General features: G+C 34.9%; 7 protein-coding genes across 8 annotated transcripts; 4 read left to right on the top strand and 3 right to left on the bottom strand.

Annotated features, from left to right (window-relative positions):
• The first annotated feature begins 1,397 nt into the window (after positions 1-1,397).
• On the top strand, positions 1,398-5,917 carry AT5G43870 (auxin canalization protein (DUF828)). 2 transcript variants are annotated; one of them, NM_123754.6, is made up of 7 exons: positions 1,428-1,800; positions 2,012-2,107; positions 2,873-3,293; positions 3,656-3,862; positions 3,977-4,026; positions 4,153-4,210; positions 4,597-5,917. In NM_123754.6, exons 1-7 carry the CDS (start codon positions 1,480-1,482, stop codon positions 4,803-4,805), a joined length of 1,362 nt encoding a protein of 453 aa, NP_199200.1. In that variant the 5' UTR covers positions 1,428-1,479; the 3' UTR covers positions 4,806-5,917. The 2 variants fall into 2 exon arrangements, with proteins under 2 accessions (NP_001331913.1, NP_199200.1); NM_001344507.1 differs by having other exon boundaries at positions 1,398-1,800; positions 4,153-5,033.
• Positions 5,005-6,917, bottom strand: CLH2 (chlorophyllase 2). The gene is made up of 2 exons (NM_123753.3): positions 6,582-6,917; positions 5,005-5,845 (listed from the first exon to the last, which is right to left on the bottom strand). Exons 1-2 carry the CDS (start codon positions 6,849-6,851, stop codon positions 5,159-5,161), a joined length of 957 nt encoding a protein of 318 aa, NP_199199.1. The 5' UTR covers positions 6,852-6,917; the 3' UTR covers positions 5,005-5,158.
• Positions 6,918-7,979: 1,062 nt separating this feature from the next.
• On the top strand, positions 7,980-10,211 carry ARD4 (RmlC-like cupins superfamily protein). The gene is made up of 5 exons (NM_123752.4): positions 7,980-8,232; positions 8,458-8,545; positions 8,762-8,856; positions 9,476-9,715; positions 9,851-10,211. The coding sequence occupies exons 1-5, from the start codon at positions 8,221-8,223 to the stop codon at positions 9,977-9,979; spliced, it is 564 nt and encodes a 187-aa protein (NP_568630.1). The 5' UTR covers positions 7,980-8,220; the 3' UTR covers positions 9,980-10,211.
• A 644-nt stretch (positions 10,212-10,855) lies between these two features.
• Positions 10,856-11,990, top strand: HSFA6A (heat shock transcription factor A6A). The gene is made up of 2 exons (NM_123751.2): positions 10,856-11,212; positions 11,292-11,990. Exons 1-2 carry the CDS (start codon positions 10,979-10,981, stop codon positions 11,904-11,906), a joined length of 849 nt encoding a protein of 282 aa, NP_199197.1. The 5' UTR covers positions 10,856-10,978; the 3' UTR covers positions 11,907-11,990.
• A 993-nt stretch (positions 11,991-12,983) lies between these two features.
• On the top strand, positions 12,984-15,087 carry AT5G43830 (aluminum induced protein with YGL and LRDR motifs). The gene is made up of 4 exons (NM_123750.4): positions 12,984-13,306; positions 13,947-14,187; positions 14,264-14,384; positions 14,560-15,087. The coding sequence occupies exons 1-4, from the start codon at positions 13,104-13,106 to the stop codon at positions 14,748-14,750; spliced, it is 756 nt and encodes a 251-aa protein (NP_199196.1). The 5' UTR covers positions 12,984-13,103; the 3' UTR covers positions 14,751-15,087.
• Positions 15,088-15,363: 276 nt separating this feature from the next.
• On the bottom strand, positions 15,364-18,603 carry AT5G43822 (Pentatricopeptide repeat (PPR) superfamily protein). Its single transcript, NM_001161287.2, has 7 exons — positions 18,490-18,603; positions 16,382-16,545; positions 16,190-16,308; positions 15,908-16,078; positions 15,771-15,827; positions 15,629-15,693; positions 15,364-15,518 (listed from the first exon to the last, which is right to left on the bottom strand). The coding sequence occupies exons 2-7, from the start codon at positions 16,511-16,513 to the stop codon at positions 15,475-15,477; spliced, it is 588 nt and encodes a 195-aa protein (NP_001154759.1). The 5' UTR covers positions 16,514-16,545; positions 18,490-18,603; the 3' UTR covers positions 15,364-15,474.
• Positions 16,633-18,395, bottom strand: AT5G43820 (Pentatricopeptide repeat (PPR) superfamily protein; the record flags this gene model as incomplete). The annotated part of the gene is made up of 1 exon (NM_123749.5): positions 16,633-18,395. One exon carries the CDS (start codon positions 18,393-18,395, stop codon positions 16,755-16,757), a length of 1,641 nt encoding a protein of 546 aa, NP_199195.4. The 3' UTR covers positions 16,633-16,754.
• Positions 18,604-18,971: the final 368 nt, after the last annotated feature.

Genomic DNA, 18,971 nt, shown 5'->3' with positions numbered 1-18,971 from the left:
GTGCCGAAAAGGCTAAAAGAGCTTTAGTTGGGTTTAGTAACCTTCGGCTGCAAACATTCTCATAGTTTGTCCACATTTAATAAACTAATCTTTTTTTGTTCAAATATGACATATTTTCTTATAAATAATATATTAATAGTTTCATCTTTCGTCAAGGCCAAGACAATGTTTCGATTCTTCAAAGAAAATCACAAAACATAAAAGCTTCCCGTTAATATTAGTGAAATCGAGGAGACAATTTGTTGGGTTTGTCCAAACTATACTATATAAAGATTGTGTCTAACTTGATCGAATAACCTAAATCAAATATTGAGGAGCCTACACTATGAAAATTCTGAACTGTTTTAAAGTATGAGCTCAAATAAAGAATTAGTGGAGTGAATAGTTTCGATTATTACTCTTGTAAATGAAAAATAAAAGAAAATAAAGAAGAGACAAAAAGCTGAAAGGAGAAGGTGGTGAAGAGTGTTCTGAACTGTCACGGACACAACCTTACATAGATTAGATTTGTGGTTCCATATGATGACGTGCCCCAGTCACGCCTCCACGTGCACATTATTCCACTCCCCACTATTTTTACATGTTTATTATCTAAAGTAATTCCAACAAGAGGACCATCATATATGCTCTAAATTTGGGCATCGAAAAATATAAATAAAAAGAGGTTCGATGGTAAAATTCATTAACTAGGATTATGATTCTTCTTAAACTTCATAGTTTTAATGCATGGAATGTTATATATGTATAATTTGTTGATATGTTGACCACACTTCAAATCAACATTAACCAGATCAACTTTTAGATTTCTTGGTATCATGTTAAAAAAACACACACATTGCTTCATACCAATATTAAAAGTATTCTGAATCCGTACGTCCTAATAGTAAAATTAATTATTGGTGATAATTTTCATATTAATGTGTGCATATATAATGATCAAAGAGAAGATTTAGTATATAAAATCTAGGTAATTGATCAATATGATATATATGTTTTTTTGGTCTTTAATAAATCAAAACCTCATTATACCTTGTCATTTTTCAGTTAAATATTTTCCTAATTTTAAAACAAATCAACTAAAGGTTTAATAGGGGCATAAGACTTTAGATGGTAGCTAGAATTAATTAGCCTGGTAATTCACCACTAACTAATTTAATGAATTTTCATTTCTATTATTTTTTGTCTTTAACTCGGAGTTAATAATCAAGACCGTCAGAGAAAGTACCAATCACTGTAGTAGTGTAAACTAAAGAAGTTAAAATCATCCATTAAGGTAAAGCCACGTGTTAATCTAATCACGACAAAACAAATCCAACCGTACGATTGATTAGAGTAAGCTAAAACTTGTACCTCTCAAGTCTCAACCGCCGACTCTAAAAATCTCTCTCGTGACCGCTTTTAAATACAACGAAAGCTTCACATAACTTCCCCACGTTCTCTCTAACACACACACACACTCTCTCTCTCTTTCATTAGATAATGGATCAAAAAAGTAAAACGATTGGAGAACAATGGTGGAGGTCAAATCCAACGTTTAAACCGCCTGAAACGCCATTAGATTCTATGGAGTTTTTGTCACGTACTTGGAGTGCTTCCGCTACTGAAGTTTCAAGAGCTGTCGTCGCGTCTCCACCGACTTCTCAACCGCCGCAAATGCGTTTCTCGGAGATCCAAAACGGTTCTTCTGACGTCACTTTGGTGCCGGAAGATGAAGAAAACGGCATCGTTCTTGGAAATACTTTTTCTTTTGCTTCTTCAGAAACTTCTTTAATGGTCATGGAACGTATCATGGCTCAGTCAGTAAGTAATCTAAAGATATATACGTATTTATATTTAGGAAGAAATAAATCAAAGTTTTATTACTTATTTTCCAAATGACAATTTTAGTAATCTTACTAACAAATATTGTCACGTTGAATCATAATTTTTGTCTATGTTACTATGTATTAAGATAGTGAAAATCATTAACTTTTTTTTTTCGGATTTTAATTTGTTTTGTTTTTTGTGCTAGCCGGAGATTTCATCGCCACGAACATCAGGGAGACTTTCTCATAGCTCATTCACCGACAGTCCTCCGATCTCTCCCTCCGACATCGACGACTTTAAGGTCAGTTTTATTCTTGAACTGGTTTTAGAAAATACTAAACAGGAGCTAAAAAATCTTGTGGGAAAAAATAAATTATTTGAAATATTTCTTAATTAGTAATTGATCAGTCCCTTTCTTTATCAGTGGATTATTCTGACTTCTGATCCTCTGGTTTGTTAAAAGTTACACTAGTGTGATAGAATTAAGATTAGGTGGGTTAAATCTATGAGATGAATAAAAAAGCTGGGTCTATAATCTAAATTAAAAAAAAACACGTTGACAAAACGAAAAGGCTGTCTAAGTAAGTAGAAGCAGTAGAGTAAGAAAAACAGAGAGGAAACACAAAACTCAGGCTTTCTCTTCTTCCCAAGCCTCTGTCACTCACTATCAGTTTAGCAGTATTTGTCTCTTATCCAGTTATTTTTAATTTCTATTTTTGTATTAATGTTATTAATTTCATTAGAGAAACGCATTCGATTTAGTAATTAATTTAGGAAAAAGAATATAGTTGTGTTTGTAGCATTTATGATTTTGGACCCAAATATTGGCTGGCTTATATTCACAACGGTCTATCTCAACAGCCTTTTATTATGGAAAATATTTTATATAATATATTGTTTTCTCTTATGGTACACCTTTTTATTCCTTCAACAATAAATATAAAGAATGATTAGTTTACTTGTTTCAACTAGTAAATTAATTTTACTTTTTTAACACGGAAGTTCTGCATCTTTTTGACGCATAATCTTATTATCCGACTTTAACGTATGATAAATATTCATGCAGCAATTCTACCGTGTGAGCCCTTCCTTTAACGGCCACATACGTGGTTCATCAGCCATTCCCGGCACCGCCGGAGGGTCTAAAACTGTTGGTCGTTGGCTAAAGGACCGGCGAGAGAAGAAGAGAGAAGAGACGCGTGCACAAAATGCACAGCTTCACGCGGCTGTATCTGTAGCTGGAGTGGCTGCCGCGGTGGCTGCTATCGCTGCAGCCACTGCCTCTCAGTCGAGTTCTGGAACTGACGAGCAAGTGGCCAAAAATGACTCCGCGGTGGCTTCTGCCGCGACTTTGGTGGCGGCGAAGTGTGTGGAAGCTGCAGAGATTATGGGAGCTGATCGTGAGCACTTGGCCTCCGTTGTTAGTTCTGCGGTTAACGTTCGTTCTGCCGGAGATATCATGACTTTGACCGCCGCTGCTGCCACAGGTATGTTTCTCCCGTTACGTGATCATGTCGTTAGTGAAATGTTAAAAATTGCTACGTTCATACAAATTTATGTATATGAATCCGGTCTTTAGATTATGTCAAAATATAACCCAAAAAAGACTCAAAACCTGATCCTTCTATTTTAAAAACTTTCAATTATGAACCATAATATAAAAGTGTAGTAGTTCTTCCTAAACCTATGTATAGTCCGTCAATTTAAATGTAACAATGACCAACCATGATTTAAACTCTTTTTCAAACTTTGGTCTAGGCCTAAACAATCCTTGACCACTATGAATTAGTTAGAAATCTTACGTACGGTTATGGTTAATCACTTAACCTATTCTCGTTTTGTGATGTAGCTTTGAGAGGAGCTGCACAATTAAAGGCAAGAGCATTGAAGGAGGTATGGAACATTGCGGCTGTGATTCCTGTAGATAAGGGTACACCAAAAGGCGGTGGTGGTGGTTATAGAGGTGGCGAGTTAGCCCCTGTAGATAATTTTCTTGGGATTTGCAGTAAAGAATTGCTAGCTAAAGGTTGCGAATTGCTTAAACGCACCCGCAAAGGTTTGTTAATGTCTTATAGTTTTTCCAGTTTAGTTCATTTTGAGTAATTTTTGAATACACCATTTCATAATTTTTGTTAGTCCTTTTTAAAAATACTCATTCCATATTTTTCAGGTGATCTTCATTGGAAAGTTGTTTCGATCTACATTAATAGAACAAAGCAGGTAAAACAGGAATTATAGTATGCTTTAGTGACATGAATTTAATTTGTGTATCGACCTTTTATTGTGGAAACCAAACTATATGTTATATATATCGTTTTAATGTGCATTTTATCTTTATTGCGGTAGGTAATATTGAAGACTAAGAGCAAACATGTTGCTGGGACCATCACAAAGAAGAAAAAGAGTGAGTGAAACTGTGATGCTTTGCTTCTCTCTTACTCTTGCTTTGTATTTTTATTGGGAATCCAATAGATCAAAAGGTCAAAAAGGTACCAACTTAGGAATAGTTTTTGAAGTTTAAGAGACTATTGGATCGTAAAGTTAAAGACAGATCCAAACTTTCATGAAACGATTAATTAATCTGTTTAGAATAATACTAGCTAGTCTCTTTGTTTCTTTTTGGTCTTTCAACAAATCACCAAAAAACAAAATAAAGTAACGGATTTGTCTAATGGTAATTCCATTATTACACACTTTCCTTTTCAGTTCACATTAGTCTTAAGTTTTTGGTCTATAACTAAATTAGTTTGTCACTAAGTCGCTGAATTTTTGATGTATTGATCTCTGTAGATGTGGTGGTGGGATTGGTTAAGGGATTACCGGCGTGGCCTGGCCGGGAAATGCTCGAGGGTGGAGAGAATTTGAGGTATTTCGGGCTGAAGACGGTGGAGAAAAGAGTGATTGAATTCGAGTGCAAAAGCCAAAGGGAATATGATCTTTGGACACAAGGTGTTTCCATGCTTCTTTCCATTGCTTCTGATAGGAAACATAAATGTTGAATTAAGGTATAGTCTTGGGTAAAGTCACATGAATATGGAAACTAATGGGGCAAATTTGTATTATCTATTTTTCTTGGTGTGCCTTTTTTCTAGCTAGAAGAGATATTGGGTCTGAGCTGTCTAATTTATATTTTTAAAGTAAGATCTTTGTATTAGAAGAATATGTAAATTACATGATATTCTTTTAAAGGTTTTGAAAGTTCACTCTTCTAGTATTGTGAATGTGATCGGGTTAATATCATAAGCAAAGAGGTGACTTAAAGAGTTGTACAATATAAGTTTGTAAAACCATAAGCAACAAAAGCTGATGATATTGACAATAGAAAAACCAGCCCCTAAAGAAAAACTTATGTTTACATGATAACCTCAAACTCTTGAATTTCAACGGGAACATCCTCGTGACACCCATCTTTGATCTTAACTAATTCACGATCATCTCCTTCCAAATAAGCCTTCAAAAATGATACAACAAGTCCACCAACGAATCTCCTCATTGGTCTCCTCTCTTCACCATTCTTACACAAACAATAAGAACTCTTCCCTCTAATCCCTTTTGTATCATCATCAAGCATGTCCAAATGCCCATAATCCTTCGCAACGAAATGCCATGCTGGACCTTGACATTCCCGAAAGAACTCTCGGTGATTCACTCCGGGAGGTGCACACGGTGGGAATAATGGGTTCCGAGCGGTTTCACCAAGCCCCGAACCGATCACAAGTATAGGCGTTTTGTCTAGGTCAAATGAGTTTGGAAGGTAAGCCAACACCGGAGGAGGGGTTTGTTTCCCTTTCCCTGTTCCATCGACTGGATCTATACCGATCAATGTCGAGATCTTTAGATTCGAGGAGTACCCAAATTTCTTTAAGGCGACCGCAAACGCGGTTTTGCCACCGCGGCTATGGCCGGAGAGGGCAAATTTGGATAGGTTTGGTGTTACTTGCGCTGGAAGAAAGTGATTAAGTCCTACTGATAACCAATCCATAATCTCCGCCGTTGATTTAATCTCATCCATTGTGTCTGGTCCGGCGATACTATATAACTGTTATAATATCACATAGCCAAGAAATTTGATTTACAACCATATAAAATAAAATGTTAACATTTGATATTAGAAATTCGAGAGACTCTAGAGACAAAAACAGGATAAACACATCAAGTGGACCCATTGATATGCATTTTTGTTCTTACTTTTCTTCTTGTCTAAGGTTCTTATAAGAGCCAAACAATAATAAAAGAAAAGTTTCAGAAAAATAACTAATTTAAACGTGGCATAATGTGTTCCATGCATCCAGCTGAATTATAGATACATCTTGGTTAAATCCTAAATCCTAAATCCTATAAGTCCTAACAAATCAATGTATATGTATTTATTATGATTTTTTTGGATTCAACTAGAATATCTTAATACATGGACCTACATATTCATGAACATTCACACTAAACCTCAAAGGACCAAGTAGTCAGTCACATGCAATATTTGCACAAAATGGAATGGAACGAGATTGTAGCGAATTTACATTTTTCTAAACTCTACACTAATACTAAATCCCTAAACAAAAACTATACACTGGATTTAACAATTCCGATAGTACCATTTCCATAAAAATAACTCATAACATTTTACTAATTAAACAAAAACTATACACTAGTTTGACCCCCCAAAAAATAATTTCTATACTAAATTACTAATACACATAGGAATCTAAAACTAAACAAGAATTTCAGTGGCTAATTAGTTCCTGAACTAATGTAATGATTGGAAATTGAAATTGAACCTGAGGAGCGATGAGGATGAAGCCATGAGAAGAGACATGCAACATAAGCTGAGAATAGAAGGAGTTGTAGAGAAGGTAACCATGGAGGAGCATCACCACCGGATAATCTCCTTCCTCCACCGGCGTAGCCACCAACAGCTGCTTTGGCGGAGACGGTGAAGCTCTAGAAGACGGTGTTATTTTGCAGCAACGAGATGATGAGTCCAAGGTTAAGAGATTTGATTTGTATTTGCCATCTTCAAAGGCGTTTCTTGATGAAGAAGAGGACATTTTTTTTGTTCTTTATTAGTTTTTCTTTTCTTTACTTTTTTTGTTTGGTGGGTTCATGAGAATGAGGTGAGTAGAGATATTATTAAAAGTTATAAGAAGTATGGCCGTTGAAATCTTGGTTAATTTTAAAGAGCACATAAACAAAATCAAATAGAAAAAAATTACTTATGTTAAATTACTTATATTATTGGGGTTGGTGTAATGATAAATCTTCCAGATGTAGATATTGGATTAAACGTCTGTTGAAAAGAATCTATTTTCTAAAGAATATAAATTTAACTTGTGTCCCATCTCTAAAAAATATAAGACCTTTAAATTTAAACTTCTAAATATTTTTTTTTAAAAAACAAATCAAATAGAAAGAAATTACTTATGTGTGCATGGAATATAACAACTACAATCATAAGGCCATATATTCATAGTCTATTTTCAGTATTGAAACCTGATTTTTTCTAATTTTGGGTAATAAATTTTATGAAGTCTTTTTATTATAGTCTAGTTAAATTTCTCTATATTTAAACAAAGTCAGATCCTATATATATGAGATTTTTTGGAATTTTAAAAAATATTTAAATTCAAACAAAATAATTGGAGATTTGAATTTTTGTAAGAAAGTTACTTTGTGTTTCAGATTAAATTTAATAATAAATGGTCAAAAGATTTATGACTAAGAAGTATTAAAAATTAAAATATAGAAGAGAAAAAAATTGATATGATATGATATGCTCTTAGCAAAAAAATAAATTGATATGCTGTTGCTGGGTACAAGGAATGGGCTTTGTACTTCATACTAGACTACTTTTTCTCTAGTCCAATTTAAAAAAAAAAAAAACATTATATAACATTCGAGACTAATTTAAAGTGTTAAACGGCCCAATTTGTATTACACGGCCCAAGTTAAAGTGTTAAACATTACCTCATTACCTATGTACGATTTGTGGAAAAAAAATATATATACCTATGTACGATTTTGGATTACATTTTTTTTTTCTAGTTAAAACTAATTTCAAGTTTGAAATATAAATTATATATCTGAATATAGATCATTCTAGTTCAAATCAGATGGAAATATATGAACCTCAGAAAATACAATATCATACAAATGAGCCAATGTTTTGGTCTTATTCATTCATGATCATTGTGGCTCGAAAACGGTTGTTTTTTTCGTGCAAAAGAAAAAATAACGATTTTTTATTATTAGAATTTCGAAACCAGAATTAATAAAAATTAGGAGAAAGGAAAATAATACGAATTAAAGTGATCGTACACGTGGCTATCATCGACGGAGGAAATAGCCATTTATTTATCTGATCTTCATCACTCTGATGAGTCTGAAATCAAAAAAGCATTTACACAACGAAGATCATTAATGGCTCTCGAGGTGAGTTCTGATTCATAGGTTCTAGATTCTGATTTCGAATCTCGATTCGTTCAATAGTGATTATCGTTGCTCTTTCGGAATTATTTTGGGGATTTGATTTGATTTTGGCAGAACTGAGAATTGGGATTTGATTTTACCGTTTTGCAGCTGAAATTGAAAATTGAATCAAAAGTTTTTTCTTGAGATTTTTTTCTTTCCCTGAGGCTTAAGTGTTGATTGATGCAGGCATGGTTTATGGATGATAGCAATGAGGACCAGAGACTTCCTCATCATCGTAACCCGAAAGAACTCGTCTCGTTGGATTACTTGGCAGGTCTTTTCAATTCTCTACCTTAAAAATTACTCTTACTTTGCAACTTTTGAAAAACATCAATCTTTCATGCTTTATTGTATTGAGTAGTGATTCTACATGAGGAAACTAAACGTAAACCGTCTTAAAACTAAGGAAATGGTCAAATTTACCCAAGATGAGATTTAACAGAATCATAAATTATGCAAATATCACAAATATAGTTGTTGTGTTTTGTAGAGTTGGGAGTGTTGTACTGGAAGTTGAACCCTGAGAACTACGAGAATGATTCTGAACTTAGCAAGATTAGAGAAGACAGGGGTTACGATTACATGGTACGCATATTATCTCTTCCTGATCACTGTTTTTTCTTAACTTAGGAACACTCATGCTCATCATAAATGCCAATTGAATGTCTCTGTTTTTTAACTTGTTGCATATCGTTGCATGTTGATCTCATGAGATTAACGATTGTGACATATACTAGACACAGTAGGAGTGTAGGACTACATAATGAAGGTAGTACTCAAACCTTACAAAACCAGCCTATGAAGAAAGAAGCCTTATGAGTATTAGAGTACAGGATTTGCTACGGCTTATGTCTTTCTGATCACCCTTTTTTAACTCATGCTCACCATAAGCGGCTATTGATGTTTCAGTTCCTTTACTTGTTATCTCTGCACGCTAATCTCATGAAAAAAAAAAACATGTATCATAGGACAGTAGGACTATAATCTTGCATAACCATTAAGGGGTAGTATGACTACAAACATTTTAGAAACCAGCTTATTAAGGAAGAAGGCTTCTCTGTAATTGAGTATTAAGGGAACATTAAAACGTTTGGTTTACGTTAAAAATAATTAAGCTATTTGTGTGGTGTGTAGCATTGTAACTTATGAGCTATAAACTAATTTTCTCAAGCAGAATGATTACTTTGGTTAATCTTCATTTTAGGATTTGCTGGATCTGTGTCCCGAGAAAGTCAGCAACTACGAAGAAAAGCTGAAGAACTTTTTCACAGAACACATTCACAAGGACGAAGAGATTCGGTACTGCCTAGCAGGAAGTGGCTACTTTGATGTTAGGGACAAGGATGATCGTTGGATCCGTATCTGGATGCAACCTGGCGATCTCATTGTCCTTCCTGCCGGAATCTACCACCGGTTCACACTCGACGCCAGCAACTACATCAAGGTACAAAAAGCCAAACTCAGTCTCTATACTAATTTACTAATTTATATGAATACGCAAATGAAATATTACATCTTAATATCTTATGTTAAAAGATTTGATTGTTGGTTTGTGATGTATGGTGGTTTGGTTTTGCAGCTAATGAGGCTGTTCGTGGGGGAACCGGTTTGGACACCATATAACCGGCCACAGGAAGAACATCCTGTTAGGAAAAAGTATATCCACGGCTTAACCTACAAGTTTGGAGAAACCGTTAAAGCACATTAACAATATTAATATATGCTTGTTGTGTAATTTGTATGTATTGTTTACTCTTTAGTCTTAAGCAGTAAAATAAAAACAGCGGCTCCTTCTGGATAGTTGTTCTTGTAACATACTTTTGCGATGTATGCTTTTATACATAAAAAAAATAGTGTGTATTTATCTAATAAGTATCATTAAAAAACAAATGTCAGCTGCGAACGTGAAATTTATAACTAAAAAAACCCTACGATTTTCGAATAAATTATTTGAGCTTTCCAAACTGTAATTCAAGTATTATTACTTATATAGTGTTAGTGTACTTCAAAAGTTAAAGCATAAATTTTCTTATATTTGAAATGACCTCTTCTTTACAAAATCTTCTTAAAATTATGCATTATCAATATATTAATTGTATATATATATATAATGTATAATTCTGCTTGTGTCGTGCTTAACCGTTTGATTTGGTGTGGTTAGATCTGGTTTTCCCCCAACCCAATTCAATTGAATCAAGGATCAATCAAATTTTCAAAGGATACTCTTGTTCTCTACACAAATCTTTCAAAGGGTTCCACCAAAAATCCCATCATTCTGACTTCAGAATAAACAAACAAACCACGAAACGTATCTCTATGCATTCACTACAACGTGTCATGGGCGAAAACGAAGCTTATAAATGTTGGAGCATAGTCACTAAATTTATAATGATTAATTAAATTTTAGATTTTCTGATATTCATAGAAGACAAAAGAACACAAAAGTAGCATCTTCCAATGAATGTATGACACTATGATCTCTCATTTCCATTTATAGCAAATCGGCTTTGTCCACATCAAAGATAACTAATAAATAGACTTATCCAAAACACTCAAAAGCAATACATTTCTATCCAAAAATATTAAACCCCAAAAATATAGACAGCATAAAAGCATCCTCAAGCTTCAGCTATTCATCACAACTATTCTCTCCTCTCTCTTTTTTTATTAAAAAAGCTCAAATTTATATAGGTTTTTTGTTCACAAAATGGATTATAACCTTCCAATTCCATTAGAGGGTCTCAAAGAAACGCCACCAACGGCTTTCTTGACGAAAACATACAACATAGTGGAGGATTCAAGCACAAACAACATAGTTTCATGGAGCAGAGACAACAACAGCTTCATTGTTTGGGAACCAGAGACTTTTGCCCTAATTTGCCTCCCTAGATGCTTTAAGCACAATAATTTCTCCAGCTTTGTTAGACAGCTCAATACTTATGTACGTAACTACTTTTGAGTTTTTGTCTTGGTTATTTTGATCTTCATTAAAAATTAAATCTTTGTTTAATGATCTGTAGGGGTTTAAGAAGATTGATACAGAGAGATGGGAATTTGCAAATGAGCATTTTCTGAAGGGAGAGAGGCATCTTCTTAAGAACATCAAGAGAAGAAAGACATCATCTCAAACGCAAACGCAGTCGCTAGAAGGAGAGATCCATGAGCTGCGAAGAGACAGAATGGCTTTAGAAGTAGAACTGGTTAGACTGCGACGAAAACAAGAAAGCGTGAAGACATATCTGCATTTGATGGAAGAGAAACTGAAAGTCACAGAAGTAAAGCAAGAAATGATGATGAATTTCTTGCTAAAGAAGATTAAGAAACCGAGTTTTTTACAGAGCTTAAGGAAACGTAATCTGCAAGGAATCAAGAATCGAGAGCAAAAGCAAGAGGTGATCTCAAGCCATGGTGTTGAGGATAATGGAAAGTTTGTTAAAGCTGAGCCAGAAGAGTATGGTGATGACATCGATGATCAATGTGGAGGTGTGTTTGATTATGGTGATGAGCTTCACATAGCTTCAATGGAGCATCAAGGACAAGGGGAGGATGAAATTGAAATGGATAGTGAAGGAATTTGGAAGGGTTTCGTGTTGAGTGAGGAGGAGATGTGTGATTTAGTGGAACATTTTATATAATAAACTAATGTATTATGAGAGGTTTTTTTTTGTTTTTTTGCTTTTTTTTTCCGAGTTTGTCATCAAGCATTGTATACAATTTGGGCCAAACTAAAAGCCCAACAAAATATTTGGCCTTGGCATTTGTTAACAAATTGACTAATTCGGCCACACCTTCCACTCCATTGATTGTTCAAAGACGTCTATCAACATTTTATTTCTCCTGAGCACTAACTATAAAGTATTTACATTTTTACACAAATTTTATTGCTGTCAATTTTAAAAAGTAGCTAAAATACGATACAATTATTTTAATTTAAGTCAGTTATACGTTTCGATCGAAGCGCGTGACGAATCGAACCGTTGGATTGACCTTTTATTTAAGAGATATTGCCTTTTATGATCACCCATGTGGCTTTCCTCGATTTAATTTTATTTTTAATTATTAATAATCGAGTGCACGTACTCGCCACGTCATTTTCATGACTTTATTTTTATAAATCTTATCCTCATTTGTACCATTAGATTCTTCCCTCAAATAAAGCCTTTTTTATACGTTACTACTAAATAAATTAATTCCTCCATCTTAGGAAAATTTTCTCTAATTAAGCGACAACTTTCTAATAAATACTGCATTATCAAACGCACCTAATATTACACAAACGATAATAAAATGGATACTTTTCAGATATGTTTTCAAAATCGTTTATCTATTTAATATTATTACACTACCAATAATATCCAGCATTTGCAATGAATGTAATTACGTAATTAAGTCCTATTTTACACGTCTACTAAATTTATAAACTTTTTATCATAAAAATAGTTATTACATTCCAAAAATTACTAGTAACATTCCTATAAATTGCGTTACTATTTATCCAAACAAATTACTATTTTTACAATCTACATTGCCTTATCAAAAGTTTAAAATCAGATAATTGTGATTCCGTTTAAAGATATGATTATCCATCTAATTAACTCTTTTTTATTAACCTCATTGAGAAAAAAGAAAAATATCCAAAACTTTCTTATCCTCTTGAATCACGACACGTGTCAATAACGTAGGGGTAAAATAGTAATCACGTATATCCTACAAGATTCCTTTATAGCCTTCCCGGTCTTTCTTCACTTTTTTCCTCATCATTTTCTCGTTTGCTCCATTTTTTTCTTCTTTCTGCAAATTTTATTTTCCCGAGAAAATCATCACTGAGAAAAATGCTCGCTGTGTTTGAGAAGACGGTGGCGAATAGCCCTGAAGCTTTACAGAGTCCACACTCGTCTGAGTCTGCTTTCGCGTTGAAAGATGGATCTCTCGCTACTCATTTCGCTTCCGTGAATCCCAACTCCGTCACGCTTAACTTCGGATCTTCTGGATTTGTTGCTTACTCTCTTGATAATCCTGATCCTCGTGTTCCTAGGTCAATTTCAAGTCCTCTTCTCTTTGATTATATGCTTGATCTAGTCAAATCTTTGTTGTTTCTTTGATTTCTAAGTAGTAGATTTTGAATCTCCGATGTTTTCGGTTTCGATTTTGTTTATTTCTGGAATCTTCTTGATTTGATCTGCGATAATGTTGGATATATTCGCTATTTTGCTGCAGATTTACTTGGATTGACTTTATTTGGCTTGCGATCTAGGATTTATGGTTTTTGGCTTGCTTGTGTTGGTACTATAGCTTGATGATGATGATGATGAACAGTAACGGTAGATTTTACAAACTACATTAGATGATGATGAGATAACAGTAGCTAGTGATTTTTGGTAGAATCTGGGATTAGAGATTCTACAGCTCCACTAGATGATGATGATGATGATAATGTTATTGTTCTACAAAGTAGATTAGATGATGATGATAATGTTATTGTTCTACAAAGTAGATTAGATGATGATGATGATATTATTGTGAGCTATTGGAGGAATACGGAACTACAGAGTCTATTTAACTCTATTTTTCATCGATAGAAGATGATTGAAAAGATCTACACTGGATTAGAGTAATCTGTGGCTCTTGATTTTGTATATTTGGTAATGTGATTTGGTTTCTATTGAATTTGACAGATTATTTGCTGTGGTGGATGATATTTTCTGTCTCTTCCAAGGACACATTGAGAACCTACCGTTTCTGAAGCAGCAGTATGGACTGAACAAAATCACAAACGAGGCCATCATTGTGATTGAGGCTTACAGGACACTACGTGATCGAGGTCCTTACCCTGTGGACAAAGTTGTTAGAGATTTCCATGGAAAGTTTGCGTTTATACTCTTCGATAGCGTCAAGAAAACTGTCTTTGCTGCTGCTGTAAGTCCAGCAGCTATACATTCTTGATCTCAATGTTTAAGTCGCGGAACTTGATTTACTTGTTGTCAATGTGCAGGACGCCGATGGGAGTGTGCCGTTCTTCTGGGGAACCGATGCTGAAGGGCACCTTGTGTTTTCTGATAACACCGAGATGGTGAAGAAAGGTTGCGCCAAATCTTATGGTCCTTTCCCTAAAGGTACCAACTTTACTCCAAATGTTTTTGACTCTTTTTAAGATAAATAGAATTTACCTATTAGAAAGATAGGTATTAAGATTTTGATAATCTGATCCAAGACTTTGGTTGTTTGTGTGATTGTTGTAGAGCAGCAGTTCACTAAATGATTATATGGCTTTTTTTTTGGTGTTTGAAGGTTGTTTCTTTACGTCGTCGGGTGGATTGAGGAGCTTTGAGCACCCAAAGAACGAGTTGAAGCCAGTGCCGAGAGTGGACAGCTCAGGTGACGTGTGTGGTGCAACCTTCAAGGTTGACGCTGAGACTAAGAGAGAGGGTACCAAAATGCCTAGAGTCGATAGCTCCCAAAATTGGGCCGGTCATATCTAAACCGGAAATCATACACAAATCACAAGCTCAGCATCTTCTCCCTCTTGTCTTGTCCCCTCTCTTTCGTTACATGTTTGAGTTACATTGAGAAAATAATTTCAAACCACAATGTTCTAAACGCGTTTATGTACATGTTTGAGGTGGGATTTGGAAAGGATGTCGAGTTTTGTGAAACTTTGGAATTACGAGACTACTAGACTTTTGTTTCTCTGTTTACGTTTCTTAAATCAATAAATAAATAAGTTTTTATTTCATCATTTGTAAATGCTTTTTGCGCGAAGTTTTTATTCCATTTTTATACACAAGGAAAAAGTGGAAAACATAAATTGATGTTATGCTTCAATTCAGTTTCTCACGTAAGCTAAGGAAGGTTCGGACCATTGATCATAAGGGAAGGGATTGTTAAGATGAGAAACCATATTAAGAAACTATCGGTAAACTATCACAAACTTTGTTTGAAATCGTCCATGCAAGGATCATGTTCATTTTTAACAATTTTTACATTTGAGATGTTGGTGCTGCCATCGCAGTTGTTGGCGCCACCACCAACTTAAACGCATTTGCATTTTCCTATTGATTATAATGAAGATGTTTAGCAAATTGATAGTACGAGTGATTGATGTTACGTCCATATGATCTTTACCAGTAAATATATTGTCTATCATTAATCCTTGCTAATATCACTTGATAAAGGTTAAGAACAAAAACAGTCACTCTTTATACATCATTTGATCTCTTCCGCGAATATGACATCGAAAATGTGTTGTACTGCACAGTGGATATCATAGAGAAGCTAAAATCAGACTCAGACCTTTAGAAAGATTTACATTTAAGAATAACAGTCGAACAAGAATGTGAGTTTTTTGTCAATGTGATACCTTCATCTTTCGGGATATTCGGCTGATCAACCACGAGGTATTGTAGCGCGTTTAGATCACCAGGACTATACAACAGTAAACAAGAATATAAGAACAATTTTATAAACTTGTCAAAGTTCAAACAAGGCAATATTCTCAGTACCTTGGTTTCAGGATAAGACATGAAAGTACGGAAAGAATTGAAGATTTAAGATGGTATCTGCGAGATTTTTAGAGCACAAACAAAAGTTAAAAAGTGATGATTATAACTACATAACTAAGCAGATTTTGTTTGCTTACTCTGATTGATGCATGTCATAAAGAATAGAAAGTCCCTCCAAGCAATCAGTAATGCACGGTTTTACTCCAATTCGTTCCTCTACTCGCCTCTTGCTTGATTCAATTTCACGTAACTGTAAACCGTCCCGATGTAGCTTCTCAAATGTCAAAACACAGCCCCAGAATTCCTCCCTGACATCATCACCCATATATTACACATTTCAACAATCTTTACTTCCTACTAGAACCCCGAAACTCTCATGCCAGTCTAAAGTAACACCTTTCTTTCCTCCATATACTTACATAACGTTTTTCATGGAACGCAATAGAGACTCCAGTTGACCCATCTGTTGCTGCACAACTGCGTCTTCAATCCCTTTCAGGCATCTCAAAGCTCCATAGCTCCCATGATTTTGCATTTCCTATTCCCAAACCCAAAAAATCACACATACAGTTTCAAAATTTCTGACAACAAACCACAAAGATTCAAGCTACCTGTAATCTCTGGATGATAGAAGAAGCGTTCCTGAAGAGGGACACCCATCGAACTTGAAGTGCCTCCCACTTTTCCATCTCCTCCTTCCCTTTTCTGAACTTCTGCTGCCATTTCCTAATTACTGCCTCCATTCAGAACACTCTACGAATTTCACTATTGCAACCTAGAAAGAGACAAGTATACCTTTGGGTTTAAGCCATCCATCAAAAAGGAATCATTGAGATAAGAATGCAAACAGATCAGATCCCTACCGAATATAACTTTAAGCGTTCTCTATTACAAATTTCATAGACTGCAGATGTGATAATGTACATCTACAAAGACTAGGATCATATTCTAGTTTCAATATGAACATACAACAAAACATAAAGATCAAAAGTGCCATCCATTTGATCGCCAGAAGCTGCGAGCATTTTCTGTAGCACGAGCCTTTTTGATCTTCAGAAACAGCTTATATGCCAATTCTGTCTTGTTTGAAGCCATTAATTTACTGCTAAGCCTACTATAAACAAAGCGGTTTGGGCAAAACCCTTTACGCATAGCTTCTTCCATCACAAGCACAGCATTCTCTAGATGCCCAATGATACAGAGCCCATCCACAATATACTCGTAGACTTCCACGTCAGAAGGATATCCAGACTCTTGCATTTCATCCCATACGTTCAACAGCATCCCGCATTTTCCAAATCTTGATAGCCGCTTAAGCAACAGCTTATATGCGCTTTCTGATATCCTACACCCGGCTTTTCTTGATTTCTGATAGATAACCATTGCAGCGTGTGGTGGACCATAGCTGCAAAGAGGCTTGAGGAAAGAGGTAACAAGCCCTGTGGTGGGAAGAACCCCTCTTGATAACATCTCTTCGAATATCTCAAGCGCATCAGAAACCTTACGGCCTTTAATGAGCCCAGAAACAAGCTTGGAATAGGTTTCCAAGTTAGGTTCACATTCCTCATCCAGCATCCTTCGGTAGTACCTCATAGACTCATCAAAATCTCGAGCAGATATGAAATTACAGATCATAGCATTGTAAACATTTGCATCAGGAACATTACCCTTGTGTTTTATATTATCAAAGATCTCAACAGAATCATTGATACGACCAGTTCTTCCCAACCCTTCAATAAGATGGCTATAAGACAAACAGTCAGGACCAAATCCACTCTCCACCATCTCCTTCAAAACCTTTTCCATCTCTTCAACCTCACCGAGCTTTGACCACCCACTAATCATAATGTTATAACTACAACTATCAAAAGGTATATTACCTTTCTTAGCATTAAATACTGACTTTGCAGCACTCACATGTGAACGCTCACATAGACACCGTAACAATGCATTGAAAGACTCAGTACTACATTTCACCCCAAAACTTTCACTTTCCTCAAACAACTCTATCGCTCTACGCACATAATGAACCCTAACAAAGCTATCCATAGCAATAGTTAAACACTCCAGATCAGGATTAACACCTTCACATACCATTCCCTTTAGAACATCCATCATAAAAGAGAAAAGCTTTCTCCTTCCTAACGCTCTTAAAATCACACTGTAGCTACCAACATCTTTAGTCACACCAGGCTCACGAACCGCCCAATCAAAGAACGTTACCATCGCTTCGCCGCTTAAATTCCCTCGATTCAATACATCGGCAACAATGTCAATACTCAAACCAATACCAAGACTACTCAAACTCTTCTGAATAGCAGACTTGCCTTTCAATTTCTGAAGAAACACACCTCTAAGTTTGTCCTCTGCTGACAAAAACGAATCAATAGCTACTTGATTCTTTGAGCTACTGTCTTCCTTTGACACTGAGGTTTTATTAGATGAAATTGGAAGCAATGAAGATAATTCAGCTAGAACATAACTCTCATCAACAACACCATGATTCAATGATTCTGAGGCTGTGCAAAGTGTTCGATTGTATAGGGAAGCCGAAATTAGGTTTTCTAAATCACTGCTATGAACGCGACGTAGCGATTCAATAACTATGTTCCATCTCCTAAGCATAATTATCTCTCGATTCCAAAACTTAATCTCAGCTAAGAAGAAAATCTCTGGAAAGATATAGAAATGTAAAAGTGAGTGATTAAAGAGAACTTACGAGGAAGATTGAAGAAGCTTTGCTTGGGATTGAATCAGTGAAGACGAAGAAGAAGAAGCGAGTGAGAATCGGAATAGAGAAGAATGTTTCGACCCGGTTTAGTTAGGGTTAATGCTTTACTGGTGTAATTACTTCGGTTTACAGTTTATGCTCGGTTCAATTTATAACCAGGGGAATTGTCCTATACCAAAATGATCGGAAGTACATTTAAATTAACCTTAAGTAATTACATAGGTATGCCATTAGAAATAAAATTTTAAAGAGTAAATTAATTTATCTCTTTAAGGATTAAAAAGTCAAATACTAATTTAATTAATTAAATTTAATTAAAAAACGAAATACATTATTAATTTCCAAAAATAATAACCAATCAAAATCAACATATAAGATTTGATATCTAAATTTTAATTAATTTAATTTAATTAGAAAAATGAAATACATTATTAATTCCCAAAAAAGTAACCAATTAAAATCAACAAATT

The sequence above is a fragment of the Arabidopsis thaliana genome, chromosome 5, assembly GCF_000001735.4.
Source record: "Arabidopsis thaliana chromosome 5, partial sequence".
Taxonomy (NCBI): Eukaryota; Viridiplantae; Streptophyta; class Magnoliopsida; order Brassicales; family Brassicaceae; genus Arabidopsis; species Arabidopsis thaliana.
The sequence above is the reverse complement of the archived record's forward strand: the minus strand, read 5'-3'. Positions and strand labels throughout refer to the sequence as shown.